At 43.1% G+C, this 18564-nt stretch overlaps 2 protein-coding genes across 2 annotated transcripts; one reads left to right on the top strand and one right to left on the bottom strand.

Moving 5' to 3' along the window:
* Window positions 1-224: 224 nt before the first annotated feature.
* Ucn3 (urocortin 3) lies at window positions 225-719 on the top strand. The gene has a single exon (XM_052156135.1). The coding sequence runs from the start codon at window positions 225-227 to the stop codon at window positions 717-719; it is 495 nt and encodes a 164-aa protein (XP_052012095.1).
* An 8544-nt stretch (window positions 720-9263) lies between these two features.
* Window positions 9264-18064, bottom strand: Tubal3 (tubulin alpha like 3). The gene is made up of 4 exons (XM_052157388.1): window positions 18009-18064; window positions 14456-14699; window positions 11954-12106; window positions 9264-10404 (listed from the first exon to the last, which is right to left on the bottom strand). Exons 1-4 carry the CDS (start codon window positions 18009-18011, stop codon window positions 9464-9466), a joined length of 1341 nt encoding a protein of 446 aa, XP_052013348.1. The 5' UTR covers window positions 18012-18064; the 3' UTR covers window positions 9264-9463.
* Between the last annotated feature and the right edge of the window lie 500 nt (window positions 18065-18564).

The raw sequence follows: 18564 nt of genomic DNA, 5'->3' as shown, positions 1-18564 counted from the left end.
AAAAAAGCCAAACCACCTCTTCCACCAAAAAGAAAGAAAGAAAGAAAAAAAAGAAAGAAACAAACAAAGAAACAAACAAAGAAACAAAGAAGGAAACAAAGAAAAGAGAAACCTCCCAGATAATTGTTAGAAATACTCTATTAGACTATAAACCCCATGTCCTCCTCAGACCTGAGTCCCTCTCACACCTAGTTTCACCCCCTTCTTTTCTACTACAGGGAGCGATGCGGATGCCCACCTACTTCCTGCTGCTTCTGCTGCTGCTCCTAGGGAACCCACGGACAAGCCTCTCCCACAAGTTCTACAACGCCGGGCCAGTCTTCAGCTGCCTCAACACCGCCCTGTCTGAGGTCAAGAAGAGCAGGCTGGAGCAGGTGCCCATGATGAGCAAGGAGAGCTTTGGCCACCTGCCTACCCAAGACCCTTCGGGAGAAGGCGAGGACGAACAAAAGCAGGTCAAGAGCAAAAGAACTTTCTCAGGCGCCGCGGGTGGGAATGGAGCTGGAAGTGCCCGGTACAGATACCAGTCCCAAGCACAGCCCAAGGGGAAGCTGTACCCAGACAAGGCCAAAAGCGACCGAGGCACCAAGTTCACCCTGTCCCTTGACGTTCCCACTAACATCATGAACATCCTCTTCAACATCGACAAGGCCAAGAATTTGCGAGCCAAGGCAGCTGCCAATGCTCAGCTCATGGCACAAATCGGGAAGAAGAAGTAAGGCAAAGCCCAGGCAGGAGGGCAGCACATCGAGACCAGAGCCCCAGAGTGGAGGGGGAGGGAAACTGAGGACGGCCGTGCCCTCGATTTTCAAAGGACGGTCCATTTTCACAGGCTGCTCCACTGCTGCGTCTCTCTGATCCTCTTGCGTCCAGTCCGGTTCCCCTTCTCTGTACATAAACACTCAAGCAAAGTACTGCTCAGCCTGTGCCCACAATGGAGGTTAATGTCTCTCCCTGTTTCCTGTGTCTGCTTTCCGGTTCCCTGTGGTGACAGACAAGTTCACGCAGTGCCCCTCCTTTCCAAGCTCCTCCCTGGTGTCCCCACGTCTGAAGAGAGAGCTTTCAGGCTCCCTCCTTGTTCCACATTGGTCGGAGCCTCAGCAGAGACACGGAGATGCACAGCTCACCCTCTTAATACCTCCCCTACTTCCTCATCTGGATTAAAGTCAGTGGCTTCTTAAACTGGTGTTTGTATTTTGCTTTTCTTCCACCAAACTCTGATCTTAGAACAGAAAAGCCTAATGAGGGATGTTGTAGATGGGTGAATTCCCCGTCCCTCCAAGGAGCAGCATCTGCTAAAGAGGAAAGGAGTGACTGAAAGTCAGTCAGCTTTCTGGGTTCTCTCTCCAACCATGTCTTGTAAGATGGTCCCACAAGGAGCATAATTTAGGATTTGTTTCTGAGAGGGCATCAGGGCTGTGGAAGAGCAGGCAGCTGTAACATTTCACATGCCTTCCTAAGCAACATGGACCCATCGATTTTTTTCCCTGTGTGTGTGTGTGTGTGTGTGTGTGTGTGTGTGTCAGTCTCTGTGTGTTTGTACATGTGCTTCCACACATATATGTGTGTATGCAAGCCATATGTGTATGTTAGCATTGTGGGGGACATCTGTGTGTTGATGTGTGTGCCTGCTTGTGTGTGCACATGTTGAAGGTAGAGGCTGATGTAATTGTCTTCCTGGATAGCTCCCCACCTTATCCATCAAGGCAGGGCCTCTTCCTTGAACCCGCAGCTCACCAATTCAGATAGTGTAGTTATCTAGATTGTGCTGGGGATCCTCTGTCTCCCCCTCCCGGAATCTAGGATTATAGAAAGCCTGCTACACCCAGCCTCTCACCCACAGCATCTGTATAGAGATACTGGGAATCCAAACATTTGTACTTAGGCTTGCATGGTGTCTTAACTTCTTTATATTGCTGAATAAGACACTATGGTCATGGCAAATTATGAAAGAAAGTGTTTATTTTGTGCTTACAGTTTGGAGGGTTAGAGTCCATGACCCTCAGAGTGGGGAGCATGGCAGCAGGTGGACAGGGAAACATGGTACTGGAGCAGTAGCTGATGGCTAGCATCTTGAGACATGGCCAGAAGGCAGAGAAGAGGGTGGAAAAATGGCGTGTTTTAAACCTCAAAGCTTGCCCCGGGTGACAAACCTTTTCCAATAAGGACATGCCTCCTAATCCTTCCCAAACAGTTCCACTAACTAGAAATCAAGTACTCAAACATATGAGCGTGTGAGCCCCTCTAAATCCAACCACCACACGTGGCAAGTACTTTACCCACTGGACCATCTCCCTGACCCCACCACTGAAATCTCTTTGAACCCACATACCTACCCAATACAGTACAGGGCACTGCGGCAGATCCTGATGGCTCTCTGGTGCAAGGTGGGAGGGGTGCTTCTGCTTTCTGAGAGCCAATAAACTAAGTGAATGAACAGAAGCAAATCTGGAAAGAAGCCAATGCCACCACAATGCTACCAATGATGAACTTGAGGGGGGGGGGGCAATTGTGTAAAATTACAAACATTCACAGATTCATAGAAGAATACAAAGATAAGAATACTTAATACGAACAAAATTCTTCTAAAATTGGACCACACTAAGAACTCTGGTGGCCTCCTGGCAGCAACACTCAATGACTAGATTCCCAGAAAAGAAACCATGGTCCTATTGACCTCTACCCAGTGACAAACCATTAATAAATACAACCTAATACAACACACACACACACACACGCATGCATGCATGCACACACACATATACACACATCATGAGCAACAGCACCACTAGAAAAGGTAGAGTCAAAACAAAAATGAAGCTAGGAAGCCAGGATTGTAACGAACGCCTTTAATTCCAGCATTTAGGAACAGAAGCATGTGGATCTCTGTGAGTTCGAGGCCAGCCTGGACTACAAAGAAAGTTCTAGGACAACCCTGGCTGTTACATAGAGAAACCCTGTCTTATAAAAGGCATTTTCTAAAATGAAGCTGGTGTGTAGTTCAATGGTACACATTTGCCTAGTTGTTTGCAAGGCCCTTGACTATGGTCCAACACATGGAGAGAGAGAAAGATAGAGACAGGAGAGAGAGAGAGAGAGAGAGAGAGAGAGAGAGAGAGAGAGAGGTAGAATAAAAAAAATTTGGAAAAATGTTTTCCACTTGTGAAAAAGGTACACAGTTTTCATATATATATATATATATATATATATATATATATAGAGAGAGAGAGAGAGAGAGAGAGAGCTACTTTTAAAAATAAACTTAATAGGAGAGAATCCAAAAGAAAACCAAGGGCGTGAGAGGTCACATGAGCACATACACACATGTAAACACAAGTGAGCTATGGAAAGGTTCAGCTTCATCACAGCTACATTGTTACAACCACCGCACAGGGCGTTCCCTCTCTCGGCTGGGCAAATGTCTGGAGCTTCACAACACCCTGCACTGGTGATTGTAGCAGCCACTCGCCTGCATTATTCCCCAACGTCCCTGCAAGTCAGAGAGAGAGAGAGAGGGAATTAGCCAATATGCAGTGAAATTATAACGTTTTACAGTCCTTGGTTTAATAATCGCTCTTTTGTAAGCATTACAGGAAATTTTAGACCTTAAATATTTTTAAAGTTTTAAATGCCCCATCTCCTTAGACTAATACTCTAAGCACACACAGGGAAATTAATTTTTCTGCATATTACACCTGCATGAGAATATCTTGTAAGGTCACTAGTGTTCCTGAAACCAGACCTGCTAAGAATCTAAGTATTATCTTACTTAATTCTAATGATTATATTCCAAAGTTTGTATGTTGTTTTTATAGTTTTGAAGACAGAGATTGAAGACCAGAGACATTGAAATGATAACCAAGGTGTCTCTGTTGTGATTGGCAGAGTCAGCCATCTGCTCATGAACTCTCTTATAGAGTCTTTTTTATTTATTTTTTTATTTATTTGATATATTTTTATTTACATTTCAAATTGTTTCCCCTTCTCTGGCTCCCCACTCCCCGAAAGTCTTTTAAAGACTTTTAAAGACTTATTTATTTATTTATTATATCTGAGTACACTGTAGCTGTCTTCAGACACACCAGAAGAGAGCGTCAGACCTCATTATGGATGGTTGTGAGCCACCATGTGGTTGCTGGGATTTGAACTCAGGACCTTTGGAAGAGCAGTCAGTGCTCTTAGCTGCTGAGCCATCTCTTCAGCCCATGAACTCTCTCTTAATCAGTATTGCAAGCACTAGAAACACCAGCCATCCCCCACCTCACAGAGCTAGGAGCTTAATGAGCTGCAAGTGTGAAAGCATTACAAAAAAAGCCTCATATACATTGGGGAGTTAATCGTATATCCCCAGCACGTGAGTTTACAGATGATGAAAACGTGCAGATAATTCATGAACTAGGATGGTTGTCCAAATCTGAAACTCATCACTGAGAATAGATAAAACAAAAGGTTTCCTTTCAGAGAGCTTCCACCCAACAGTCCTGTCTGTCCGCACACACCATCCCTGACTTGAGATTAAATAATACTTCTAAACAAATGGACCATAAGCCCTTCAATGCATGGGAGGTAGAGTTGGCCATATCCAAAGACCACCATCACTTTTATCTAACACGTCCAATTTACTTTTGTGCTGGTAACTTTGGAGGACAGCCATCAATCACTGCCTGAGGAAGTCCCCTGGTCCTCCTGATTTCTCCCCAGTCACAGGAGAATTAATGCACAGGTGAGGAATAGCCTCTCAAAGCACAAGCGCAGAGCAGTTCCGCTCAGTGGTCAGCTGCTATGACTAAAGAGCTTTTAACTACTTTAGCAGCCATGGCTATCAGTAAGTGACGCAAAGTGAAGTTTGAGCACACAAGAATTAAACACTGTTCGGGGAACTTCCATGAGCTCTAGACAGATAATAATTTGCCATTTTCCTAGGACACAGTTTTGAATTATTCTGTAACACAGATGTGCACGAACGATTAAACTATCTGGTGAGGGAGCTTCGCATATTACCCAGTGTTTGAAAACTCTCAGAGAAACTGTGTCACTCTCTAATCATGGCCACGCACCCTCTTAGGAGTAATGGTTTCAACGGGGTCGCTTAGGTTTTCAACAATCAAGCAGGAGGAAATTACTGATCAATGCAGAAGTGAACTGAGGTTTCAGGCCTCCCCCCTGTGAGTAGGTTTGGGTTGATCATGTCTTAGGGAATGTCAGAGGGCCAGGTCTGGCTCAGAACCCTGTCCAACCCTGGGGTATGGACAAACAAGAAGGTGTTGAGAACACCCAGTTGGGTGGAGTCCATTTATTATGCCGCATAACATTTTATTAATTGTGTGCATTGCGCACACACAAGCATGTGATGCCACAGCACAAATGCGGACAACAGAGGACAACTTACCAGAGCCATTCTCTTCTCTTCTTCTCTTGTGTAGCTCCCCTGGATCGAACCCAGCTCGTAGGGCTTGGCAGCAAACACCCTGATGGGCTGAGCCACCTTGCCGGTGTTCTAACAGACTTCTACAGTCCGTTTATTATTTTCACTCTCCGCCTTCACCACAGTCAGCTCTCTGTGAGAACAGGGATGGTGTTGTTCAGTGTTGTGTCCCCAGTAGCTATGCAAATAAGGATAAGCGTATGGTGCACACATGAAGAATGGAATGAAGACGTCTCACACTTCTTGTGTGCCACTTCCATAAAGCGGTGGCACACAGCTGACTTTAAACTACAGCGTTTACAAAAGCTAAGAGCATCTGGCCTAGAAGAATTGCATTAAGCCCTTTAACTTGTAATTGAATTATGAACATTTCATAAATAAGTTAAAGCTTGTAATGTTGAGTAATGATTTTTCTAGTTTATGAATGTTCTTCAGACAGTTAAGGATAATTAGTGTACTTATAGTTTAAATTTAAAAAGCATAACTAAGGGTTTGTGGAAGAGTTTGTCAATACTACTATAGTCCTTAAAGGGAAATGGAATGTATTAAATTTATAGTCAATCTCAAATATTTAACACCATTTACTGAAATATAAAAACAGTATCAAAAAAATGTATGTGGTTCCTGTAAAAGCAAGTGTGTAGGCTTGCCTCACTGAGATGCTGGACAGGTGTAGCAGCTCCTGTAATCTCAGCATTCAGAAAAAGAAAGATAGGGATCGCAGAACAAGCTGGGTTCTACAGCAAACGCTGAGCTCATGTTGGAGACCTTACCTCAGCAAACGATGAAGAGGCTGGCCGAGGAAGGCACACACCCAGTTCAGCATCTGGCCTCCACACACCTGTGCACACATGGGCACACACATGGACACATACACTTATGACCATACATTCTTCTTCCCCACATATGAGTGCATATAAGCACACACACCTCACATATACACATGAACAAGAAAAACCAGACTTACAAATAGTAGGACTCACAAGGTTTATTTTAAAATTTAAGAAACAGTTTTCTCTGGAATATTATGACGTTGCTAATTTTTAAAATAAAATAAAATCTACAAATGTTTTGTGCGTGAGCAAGAGAATGTACTTCACTAGTGCCCTCTAGTGGCTAAAGAAAAAAAGACAACAAAGGCACATTAAAGAATAATAAATTTTTGCTTTTAAAAAAAGGCCTAATAAAACTGGAAAGAATTTATATAGGATATGTAAAGGGAAAAATAATCAACGACTACCTAATACCACATTTTAATACAGAGAGAAATTCCACACCCATAGCTTAGCTATCTCTAAATACTGGGTGTAAATAAATGGAGGCTCCAGATTGCTCTGGTAATTCAAACAAGACTCAAGACAGGAGAGTTCCAAGGTTTCAGGGAGTAAATGACCTCAGAATTACATCACTAGCCATAGGACGAATATATTGTGAAAAATGAGGAGAGACTATCTTGGTTGGATTTTATGATACCACTGTGACCAATAGGAGTGGAATTGTAGTTGATGAATTGGGAAAGGCTCTACCCACCATTTTCAGAAGTTTATACATTATGTCTAAAAGAATAGCAAGGCAGGCTGGAGAGATGGCTCAGCAGGTTAAGAGCACTGACTGTTCTTCCAGAGGTCCTGAGTTCAAGTCCCAGCAACCACTTGGTGGCTCACAACCATCTGTAATGAAAGCTGATGCCCTCTTCTGGTGTGTCTGAAGACAGATTATGTGTGTGTATTGTATGTGTATGTGTATATGTATATGTATATAATAGAATAAAAATTAGCCAGATATTAACCCCAGGGCTGTGCTTCGAATGGTCAGTCATGGGGCAGTGGGAGGAAGACAGACAGAAGACAGAAAAGCTGTGAAGAGGAGAGAATTTAATGACTCAAAAAGGAAGAAATGGACTCTGGAAAAATTATATGAGTAGAATCCACAGGAGCTGGTTCTATGTAGAATATAAGAATCTGGGAGAGGTAGTAAAATAAAAGTAACTGCTGCTTAGAATCTGCTTCAATGAGAAGATGATGGTATAAACAGACACAGAGATCACAAGAGGAGGAACACATTTTAGGAAAAGAAATGTTTAGAAGAGATTATTTAAATGTACCAAAAGCATCTTGGAGAACATGTCTAGAAAGTAGGAAGTTCTTACTGAAGACTTAACAGAGAAAACTGAGACATAAGACACATGTGCACTCATCACACTTCAGATCGTGCATCTGTGAGAGAAATCACAGGAGAGAGCCAGAAATGTCGCCACCGGAGCATGATGGCGTGGGAGAAGTGTCTACCTGATGAAACCCTCAGCTCTGCACAAGACATTTGTATATAAACAAGACCCTCTCCTTTAACGCTCAGGGAACACCTCAGATGAGGGAGCAGGAAGATAGGGAGAGGGGCTGTGGAATGCTCTCCTCCAGGCATGACCCAGGTGTTGGAATCAAGGATTCACATTAGCTGTAGCTGCCTGCGCTGGGCCTACACAAGACTGGGCCCTGACAGTCTGAGATCAGGGAGAGACTCCCTGCTAAGCTATTGACTGCTGATGAATCCCAGGAGTGAGCCTAACACTTATTATTATTATTATTATTATTAACTCCACATTCATGGTCATGGGCCTGTAGGTCCGTGATGGGCTCATGTGTTTGAATGCTTGGTTGGTGGATGGTTTGAGAAATATGAGAGGGATTAGGAGGAGGAATTGGTGGCAGACATGTGTCACTGGGGGTAGGCTTGGAGGTTTCAAAAGCCAACTCCAGGCCTAGCGCCTCTACCTCTCTGCCTCAGCTACTGTTCCAATGCCATGCCTGTCTGCTGCTGGCCATAATAATAGACTGACCCTCTGAAAGTGTAGGGAAAGTCCCCAATTAAATGCTTTCTTTTAAAAGAGTTGCCTTGGTATCTCTTCCTTTGTTAAGTTTTTGTTGTTGTTTGTTTGTTTGTTTGTTTGTTTTTGTCTAATCCAGTCTCATAGCAATAATAAAAGTAACTACCAACAGCCTTCTGAGGTTGGAGAAATGATTCAGGGGAAAAAGAGCTTGGTGAACAAGAGTGAAGATCAGAGTTCACACCTCCAGCACCCATATAAATTAAAAGAAGGCATCGTCAGTGAGCTCCTGGATCATGGCGAGACCCTGCCTCAGCAAACAAAGTGGAAAGAGATTAAGAGAGACACTTGTCACCAGCTTCTGACTGCCACTTGACATGGCCACACACCATACTCCTGCAGACACACAAGCATGCACATACTCTCTCACACACACACACACACACATACCACATGCATACACACACCCACACATATCCATACACACACCCACACACATCCATACACACACACACACACACACACACACGGCACATACACACATGCAAAACAAATACTGTTTCCTCCAGGACAGGGAAGAAGGAATAGGTTATTTCTTACCTGCAGGATACTCATATCCAAATTCTGAAAGTGTCCAACCGTACTTTTTTCTGTTTGTTTGCTTGCTTGCTTGTTTTGTTTGAAAAGAAAACTGGGGACTTAAAGCCCACATTTGGAAAAAGAAAAAGAAATATTCTGAAAGTACTTATGATTCAATTGATGGGCAATGCATAGATAAGGGAGAAATAACCCTCATAATCTGTGTATTTTCCTCCTCAGGACAGAGAAGGGAAAGCAGAAACATTAAGGTTCCAGACTCCCTTGATGCTTTGTTTTGTTTTGTTTTGTTTTGTTTTGTTTTGTTTTGTTTTAAATAGGGGAGGACAAAGAATAAAGCCAGGCTTTCCCCATGACATAAGAACTAACAGAAAATGACTCTACCTAGAGGAGATGCAGTAGTTCAAATGACCCTAATCCCCCGAAAGGCTCTCAGTTAGCAGAGGTGAATTCTACTGGACACAAGAAAATATTACTTTATTGTTGATATTAATATATCTAAAGCAGAATTTTGGATCTTGCTGGTTTGATTTTTGCTTTCCTCTTATTCATTAGGAATATAGAAAACTAAGCATGAGATTTTTAACTCAGCATTCATTTGCCTGGTCATCTTTTCATCAGAAACTCAGACCCACTTCTTCATAATCTTTTTCCAAAGCAGCCAGATCTTCCCTGGCCTCTACAAACTCCCCAATCTCCATGCCTTCTGTGATGTACCAGTGCAGAAAGGCCTTCTTGGCATACATAAGGTCAAATTTGTGGTCCAGGCGGGCCCAGGCTTCCACAATGGCCGTGGTGTTGCTCAACATACACACAGCACGCTGGGCCCTGGCTAGATCCCCTCCTGGCACCACTGTAGGTGGCTGATAATTGATGCCCACCTTGAAACCGGTTGGACACCAATCAACAAACTGAACAGAGGTCCTAGACTTCATGGCTGCGATTGCTTCATTTACATCCTTGGGGACCACGTCTCCTCTGTAGAGTAAGCAGCAAGCCATGTACTTCCCCAGCCTCGGATCACACTTGACCAACTGATTGGAGAGCTCAAAGCAAGAAGCAGTGATGTCAGGCACAGAGAGCTGCTCTTGGTATGCCTTGTCGGCGGAGATGATGGGGGCAAGGGTTGTGATGGGGAAATGTATCCGTGGATAAGGTACGAGGTTGGTCTGGAATTCAATTAAGTCCACATTCAAAGGCCCTTCAAAGCGCAGCGAAGCAGTAAGAGAGGACAACACCTGAGCAATCAGCCTGTTGATATTAGCATAGGAAGGACGTTCAACACCAAGTTTGCGATGGCAGATGTCATACACAGCCTCATTGTCCACCATGAAGACACAGTCTGAGTATTCTATGGTGGAGTGGGTGGTGAGGATGGCATTGTATGGTTCTACCACAGCAGTGGAGATTCTAGGAGATGGATAAACAGAGAACTCCAATTTTGTCTTCTTGCAATACTCTACGGAGAGCCGCTCCATCAAGAGAGATGTAAATCCCGACCCTGTGCCTCCTCCAAAGCTGCGGTAAATCAAAAATCCCTGAAGTCCACTGCATTGTTCTGCCTTGGGTGGGGGGAAAACAGGCAGTTAGCTGGATGCTAATGATAGAACATAACTTCCCAAGAACCAAAGACTCAAAAAGGAGGCTAGGGCAAAGGCTCCATCAGTAAAATGCTTGCCTTATGAGAATGCAGGTCTGAGGTTGATCTTCAGAAGCTACATTGTTTTAGAAAGAGAGAGGAGGGAGTAGGGAGGGAAGAAGGAAAAGAGGAGGAGAAGGAAAATGAGGAAGAGTAGGGGGAAGAAGAGGAGAAGAGAAAAGAACTGGTCATGGTGCCAAATGATTCTAATCCCAGGACTGGAGAGGTGAAGGCAGACAGATCACCAGGGCTTAATGACTGTCTGTCTTATTCTGGTTGTCCACTCCAAGGTCAATAAGAAACCCTGCCTCAAACAAACCACAAAATAAATGATATCTGAAGGATGACAGGCAAGTTTGTCCCCTGGTCTCCACATGCACCTGTGTACACAAATACACACAGGAATACACACACTTTAAAATTATTCAGAATGGCCTCTTTGGCCACAATAGCTATACACCAAACATAGCTACTTTGAAATATACCTGAGTGTTACACCTGGAGTTGGGAAAGTCTTCAGAGTTTCACTACTGCTTCAGTAGCACTAATCCCAAACTCCAAGATGCTCCAAATCCTCTCTTGAGTACTTACATAATACCACTAATGGAAATTCTGTAGCTCATAGAAATGAGTGGCAGTCAACACACAGGCACACTAAAAGTACTGCATACGATTATCTGAAACCTATGCCTATAAGGAGTATTTAAAATTAATAAATTTTACATTTGACTTGGGTCCCCTAAAATTCTTGTGTGTGTGTGTGTGTGTGTGTGTGTGTGTGTGTGTGTGTGTGTGTGTGTGTAAATATTCTAAAACCTGGAGAAAATACCCATCTAAGTAGTTCTGGTCCCAACCATGACAGATAAGGGAGGTTCAGTGTATAAAAGCAAAGCTTAAATATTTGGTTACTTCTCATTGTTTGCCGTGAATTTATCTATGTATAATCTGAAGGTTTTGTCAATAATAAAGAAAAGAAAATCAGCAAAGTACAGAAGCAAAATAAAATCTCCTACACAATAAATGAAGTGCCTCTTAAGTTACACCCTATATGTAGGATACTATGATAGGCAATACGCTACCCATGGCTACACCAAGCCACTTACCTAAGAAGGGATCTGTAGATTGAACCCTTACAGAACTATTAGAAAACTCAGTAAATAACCTTCACAAAATGTCTGCCCCTTGTCATCTTCACAAGTAGTGCTGACGATTGGAAAAGAATGCATTTTGGAGAGCTTTGAAAGTGTCTGCTAACACACACAGCACCAATCATGCAACAGCAGAAACATACAGAGAAGCCACCTGGCAGCTTCCCATGTAGCTATGTAACTAAAGTCTCCCCTCAGGCATCTACGGGAGGCCCAGGGTGAGAGGCCCGGAGAGGGGACGGCAGCAAGCAAGGCTGATGGATGCTGCTACAGGATCACGCATATCCAGCAGGACCCATCCCTAACCCCAGAGGAGACACTTGCCAGCTTCCGGATCCTTTCTAGAACGAGCTCGATGACCTCTGACCCCACGGAGTAGCGACCTCGTGCATAGTTGTTCGCAGCGTCCTCCTTCCCATTCACAAGTTGTTCTGGGTGGAAGAGTGTGTGGTACTTCCCCATGCGGATCCCATCTGCAGAGAGGGAGGGGTGGTCAGTGCTGCCTCTGCCTAACTCTGACAGAACTATGGTTCCCATCCCTTTCCCGTGGTGTGGCAAAGGAATGGAATTTATCCTGCAAAAAAATGGTCTTTCTTAGTCTAGAAAAACAAAGAAGTCTTCTGGCTGGTGTTGGTAGGCAAGGTATTATGTATTCCAAAAAGACCCTTTTTTTTTCCTTCTGCCTCTGTTCCCTGAGGTCTGGAATCGCAGGTGTGCACTGCCGTATCTGCTTTAACGTAGAACTAAAGAACTGATTACAAGATTCATGCATGTTAGACTATGACTCTACCAACTACAACTCCCCAGTAGTTTCTTAGTTTTATCTCTTCATAACATCCAGCAAAGCAATACATAGCCTGTATGTAAGTATCTTCAGCCTTACCTTTCTTGACCCTATCCATTTAGTAGAATGTTTAATCTTTGCATTACATTAACATTCTTTGACATGAATCTGCTTTATCCATTCAATTTGTTATATGTTCTAACTCTATTCTAATAAGGAAAACAACTCAAAACTAGTATAAACAGATTTTATTTCTCTGGTAGGGCAAACTAGTTTCCAAAGATTATCATAAAAACACTTCCTGTCATACATTTGCTTCTAGAAACTTTCTATGCTTGCATTAAAAGGCGCAGTAGGGTCCATATCCCCTCCTGGTATCTTCATAACTACCTTGACTCATTGAGAACAGAAGAAAAGGTGACCTCCAGAGTTGGGCAGCAATGCCATGAGTATCTATCTGCCTTGTAGCCATGTGTACTGGTTGGTTTTGTGTGTCAACCTGACACAGGCTGGAGTTATCACAGAGAAAGGAGTTTCAGTTGGGGAAGTGCCTCCATGAGATCCAGCTGTGAGGCATTTTCTCAATTAGTGATCAAGGGGGAGGGCCCCTTGTGGGTGGTGCCATCCCTGGGCTGGTGGTCTTGGGTTCTATAAGAAAGCAGGCTGAGCAAGCCAGGGGAAGCAAGCCAGTAAGGAACATCCCTCCATGGCCTCTGCATCAGCTCCTGCTTCCTGACCTGCTTGAGTTCCAGTCCTGACTTCCTTTTGTGATGAACATCAATGCAGAACTGTAAGCTGAATAAACTCTTTCCTCCCCAACTTGCTTCTTGGTCATGATGTTTGTGCAGGAATAGAAGCCCTGACTAAGACACTATGGGATACTGTTCTTGAGATCTGACTACCATGCTATGACAAGGATCTAAGCATTTCAGAGGCAGGCCATGTGACACGGACTAGAAGCCCCACCAACATCCGTGCCTTGGGACTCAGAACACCAACTTGACCCATAGGTGAGTGAACCACCATCCGGTGAGTGTCCTGGCTCCCATCTGGTTCTTCGAGAATCTAGAATCTAGAATCAAGAATCTAGTGGAACAGTGAAAATTTGTACCTCCTGAGCTCCGTGACAGATCACAAAGGTATGAACAAAATAATAGTTATCCCTGCCTTACTGCATTTGAATAAAGTTTGTTTTGTAGGAACAGATAACACACAACATCAGAACCAAAGCTACACCCATCTCTAGCTGCTCTTCTAAGACAATACCTAATTCCTACCTCCAACATCTCTCTAGCTGCATTTTAGAAGATTTAGGACAGGGTGTTACAAAATCTGTCATTGTTCATCATAAAATAGCATTGGGGCTGCCAAAAAAAAAAAAAAAAAAGAACAAAAAATGAACAACAACAACAAAAAAAAAAACCTTTTCTACCAAGCCTTTTAGTTGAGCCGGACCTCTGGAATCTGCATGGTAGAAGAAGAGAAACTACTCTTTCAAGTTTTCTTCCAACCTTCACACAAGCACCACCATGCCCCATGTGTGTTCAAATGTGTACACACATTGGGTGGGGAGAGTAGAGGTGGACGGGGAGAAGAACCAGGAAAGAGAGGGAGAGAAAGGTAGACAGAGGGAGGATAGGTTAATGTAAATTTTTAAAAATAGCATTAGCTTCTCCCATAATTTAAAGATTTACATGGTACCTTGTTTCTGTGGAATAATTTTCAAATACTCTACTCTCTTACAGATAATGACAAATCTTCAGCATCTTTGCCAATAGCTTCTGGCTTTGCTCTCAGAGCCAAGAAAAGAATCTGTTTGGCTGAAGTGCAGGTGCAAGTAAACTAGAAGCTTTACATAGCTTCACCCCACAGGAAAGAAGGCTAAGCCCCCCATTTCAGTATGTCTGTCATGTTACAGGCTATGGTCTGGCAAAGATCTCAATGATCCTGTTCATAGATTTTATCACAATCTCACAATCTTACCTACTTGGTTTTTTTGATTGGGGTCTTGGTTAAAAGCAAGTCAAATTTAGAGTACCTATAACAGTTGGCTCTAGGTCCGTGAAGAGTGTTCTGGGCACATGCTTTCCAGTTCTTGTCTCATGAAAGAAGGTATCTAAAGATGCATTCCTAGATTCCACCTTAAGATTATCCAAATGATCTTGTTGACTGTTCAGGATAAAGCCATCCGGCTGGATCCCATGTTCCAGGCAATACAGTTCCCAGCAAGCATCCCCAATCTGGACACCAGCTTGACCAATGTGAATGGAGAGACACTCCCTCTGGAATAAACCACAATGGGTTAGAGCATAGTTGGAACTTAGATAACATAAACACTACTGAATACAAATGTCAAAGACCAAACAAGCTTAGAAATCACAAAGAAAATTCATTTTCATCTAAAGGAGTGGTCCTCAATCTTTCTAATGTTAGGACCCTTGAATAGAGTTCCTCCTGTAGTGGTGACCCTCAGGCATAAAATTGTATTTGTTGTTACTTCATAACTGTAACTTGCTACTGTGATGAATCATAATGTAACCGACCCTTGTGCCGCACCCCCAGGATGAAAACCACTCCTCTAAATTGTTCTAGGAAAGGGGCTAGGTAGCTCAGCAGGTAAAAGCAATGGCTGGCCACTTATACCTGACACTCTAAATTTAATCCATGCAACACACATACAGGTCAAAGGAGATGACCATCTCCACAACAGTGTCCCAGAAAAACAAATGTCAAGGGGTAGCCAAGGTTCGTGGAAAACTGAACCAAGGACTAATTAAAATGGTACTTGCATTCTTTCATGGTGCTACTGGTGAGTCTGCTCATTGAGTAAAATCGTTTGCCTTGACAGCCAGATGCCCTGAATTGGATCCCTGGAACCGAGGTAAAGTTAGAAGGAGAGAACAGACTCCACAAATGGGTGGTGGTATGCAATGCTGATATAGTCACATCATACACACAGATGCATGCATACACACAATCATAATAAACAGGATAAAGTATTTTTAAAATCCATCTACTTTATAAACAAAGCACTTAACTACTGTGCAGTGGATACATAATTGAGCTAAGACTCTATCTGTATAGTCTTATATAACCCACACATAACTATAACTAGAGTAAAATGGGAGTGTAATATGTGGGTGTTGACATCAGGCTCACTCACCCAAAAAAAAAAAAAGTTATTAGGAAAGAATAAATTTTAAATCAACCAGCTATGTCAGAACTCATTGCAAACAAATCAAAGATGTTATCATTTTATGAAGTTTTGTTATTCATATAGGCTTTCCACGAGGAGGAGTATTCCAAGGTTAAAACTATTAGACATTTTCACTTATTTTCCAAACAAGCAAGTTGCCATGCATAAAAACTGGAGGCCAGAGAGATGCCTGAGGAACAGGGTTTGATCTCCGCATCTGCATGGTGGACGGAGACAACCAGAATCAGCTCCTTCAAGTTGCCCTTGACCCCCACACCAATGCCCTCACCCCTTTACACACAGTGAACAAAATAAATGTAATAATTTAAAGAAAGTTCTATCATGTGCATAATTATATAAAGAGTATTTTTATATACTCTTTATTTTTCAAGAGTATTTTTCAAATACTTTTTTTAAAAAATACTTATTTTTTTATTATTATTTTATGTGTTGATGTGCATAGGGATTCAGATCCCCAGAACCCAGATAAACACTGTGTGGATAAGTGACTTGCCTATAACTCTAGCCTAGGAAGACTGAGATAGATGCCCCAGAAAGCAAGAGCAGCTGCATCGGTGAACTCTGGGTTTGATTGAGAGACCATAGCTCAGTGAATACAATGGAAGAACAATTGAAGATGATTCCTAACATCAACCTTGGGCCTCCATATGCACGAACTCCCACATACACAAGTCACCGCACACACACACACACACACATGCATGCATGTGCATGTCCTGGACCAAGTCTGCCCTGGGCTGGACTGCCTTCTACATTCTCAGGAGCTTCAAGCTGCTCGGCCTTGTAAGCTGAGGGGCAATGCCACATGCACTGTCTCAAAGTCTGAACTCAACTGCAGACCTCCAACTTCCCACCAATCACTGGCCTATGGTATTCATGGCCCTCCAGTGTAGAGGAGAAGGCGGAGGCAGAGGTCAAGATCTCTGACCTGCCACACCCTGGCAATCTGATGTGGATTCTGCTGTCCTCAGCAGTATCAAAACCTTGCACTTTGTCTCCACTGACATGGCATACCATAGACGTCTTCGCTTAGGAGAATTTCAGGTTCAATCCTTAGAACCTCATCCTTGTTTCTTCTCTCTGCAACTCTGTTTCTGAGGTCAACAGCTGTGAACTTAACATCAACGTCACTTAGAATGAATGAATAGCCTTTCAACTATTGGCATGTGGAAATCAAAACAGTACATTCCATTACGAACAAGGTTTGTAAATCCTTATCTGTGAAGAGTAATTTCATTCTCATCCCCTCCTCTTGGACTTTAAAAGCTGTAAACACATTAACCGAACCAGACCTTTGTCCTCCAGGTTTAAGAACGATTTCAAAAGGAGGGTTATTCATCGTCTCTGCACCTCGCCCGCCCTCTTCAGCTATGAAATTCACACGCAGACAGCTCTGAGGAACCCCCTTCTCCAGCTGTCAGTTACCACCTCAGGAACTCTGTTGAGAGGCTTATTTGCTGACAGAAAGTTACAGTCAAAACAATCACCAACAGAGATAAGTTGTTGCTCTTTGGGTGCTCAGACAACATGGTAAGAAGTGCCGTTCTTTCTCAACACGGCACAAATAAGTTGGCCTGACAAACCCTGTTCCTGCCCTCAGAAGCAAATAAGGGTAGAAAGGACTAGTTTGACTTTAGTTTTCTCTCAGCCTCTGTCGCCTTTCTCAGCTCTCTCTAAGAACATTCATCATAGTATTTAAGAGATTAAGATCGTAACTATCCACTAAGTATCGGCAATCAACAAGTCTCAGCACACTGATAAATGCCATTCCAAAACTGATTTTGGGTTACCAAGAAAACAAAATTTTCAATTAAGCCTTTAATATTAAGATAGCTGTAGCTTAATTCTAAGAAATAAGACAAAAGGCCTCCCATACCCTTCATTCATCTGCTCTCAGGGGAAACAGCTTGCAAGACAACATCGCACCCAGAACACTGACACTAATCCACTCAAGACACAGAACTTTCCTCTACCACAAGTACCTTTCATGTTGGAAGCCATGATTCCTTAAGAGTAAAAACAACTTGAGCCAACTTAATGTTGAGGAGAAAGCCCACTGGGGCAGGACAGAGAAGAAAACCCAGTTTGAAAGGTTACTTCCACTGAAAAATTCAAAATTCTAAGATACTAATAACTACTGTGATTTCTGCAAGAGGGTTGGAGGGAGAACATCAGAAGGAAAGTGATCTTCTAAATGTAGTCCCATAACAGAACTACTAGAAGTAACTATATTCACTCTCACACAGAACTAAAGAGAGGGTAAAGGATATGCTATGCCTCAGGTTAGTGATTTATTAAGGATTTAGGTTGCCTAAACACAAGTTATAAAATCTGCCACCATCCCAACAGTTCATCGACTCCTGTGCCCACTTACCATGATGATCTGGAGGTGCCCCGACAGCCCTCTGGTAACGATAGAGGAGCAGTCATTTCTTGCTCAGCCTTATCACAGGGCCCGGAAATGACTCCACCTGAGGGCTGAAAACATTCTTCACTTAAAGCAACACACCCAGTTTTTAAGGTTTTCAGTTCTCTGATGGCGACCCAGATATACTGGACCTAAACAAGCTGTGATTAAACCTGTGCCAACTACAGCTTAGTCTACAAAGTTAGTGACAATTTAACCACAACTGCTTCTAAACTATGTGTATGTTGAATATAATAAATGACTTTGTGTGTGTTTGTGGGAGGAGGGCTTACATTCATGTGTACGTGCATGCCTTTGGAGCTTCCAGTATTGGTCCTCAAAAGCCACACACCTCGGTTTTTGTTGCAAGGTCTCTCACTGGACTGGCACCCGCTGATTAAGCTAGGCTGCTTGGCTAGTGAGCCCTAGGGATCCATTTGCCCCCCTACCACCACCTCTACATCACTGATTGTCTTAGTCACTGTTCTATTGCTGCAAAGAGATGCCATGGCCAAGGTGACGT

Source organism: Apodemus sylvaticus, chromosome 14 (assembly GCF_947179515.1).
Source record: "Apodemus sylvaticus chromosome 14, mApoSyl1.1, whole genome shotgun sequence".
Taxonomy (NCBI): Eukaryota; Metazoa; Chordata; class Mammalia; order Rodentia; family Muridae; genus Apodemus; species Apodemus sylvaticus.
The sequence above is the reverse complement of the archived record's forward strand: the minus strand, read 5'-3'. Positions and strand labels throughout refer to the sequence as shown.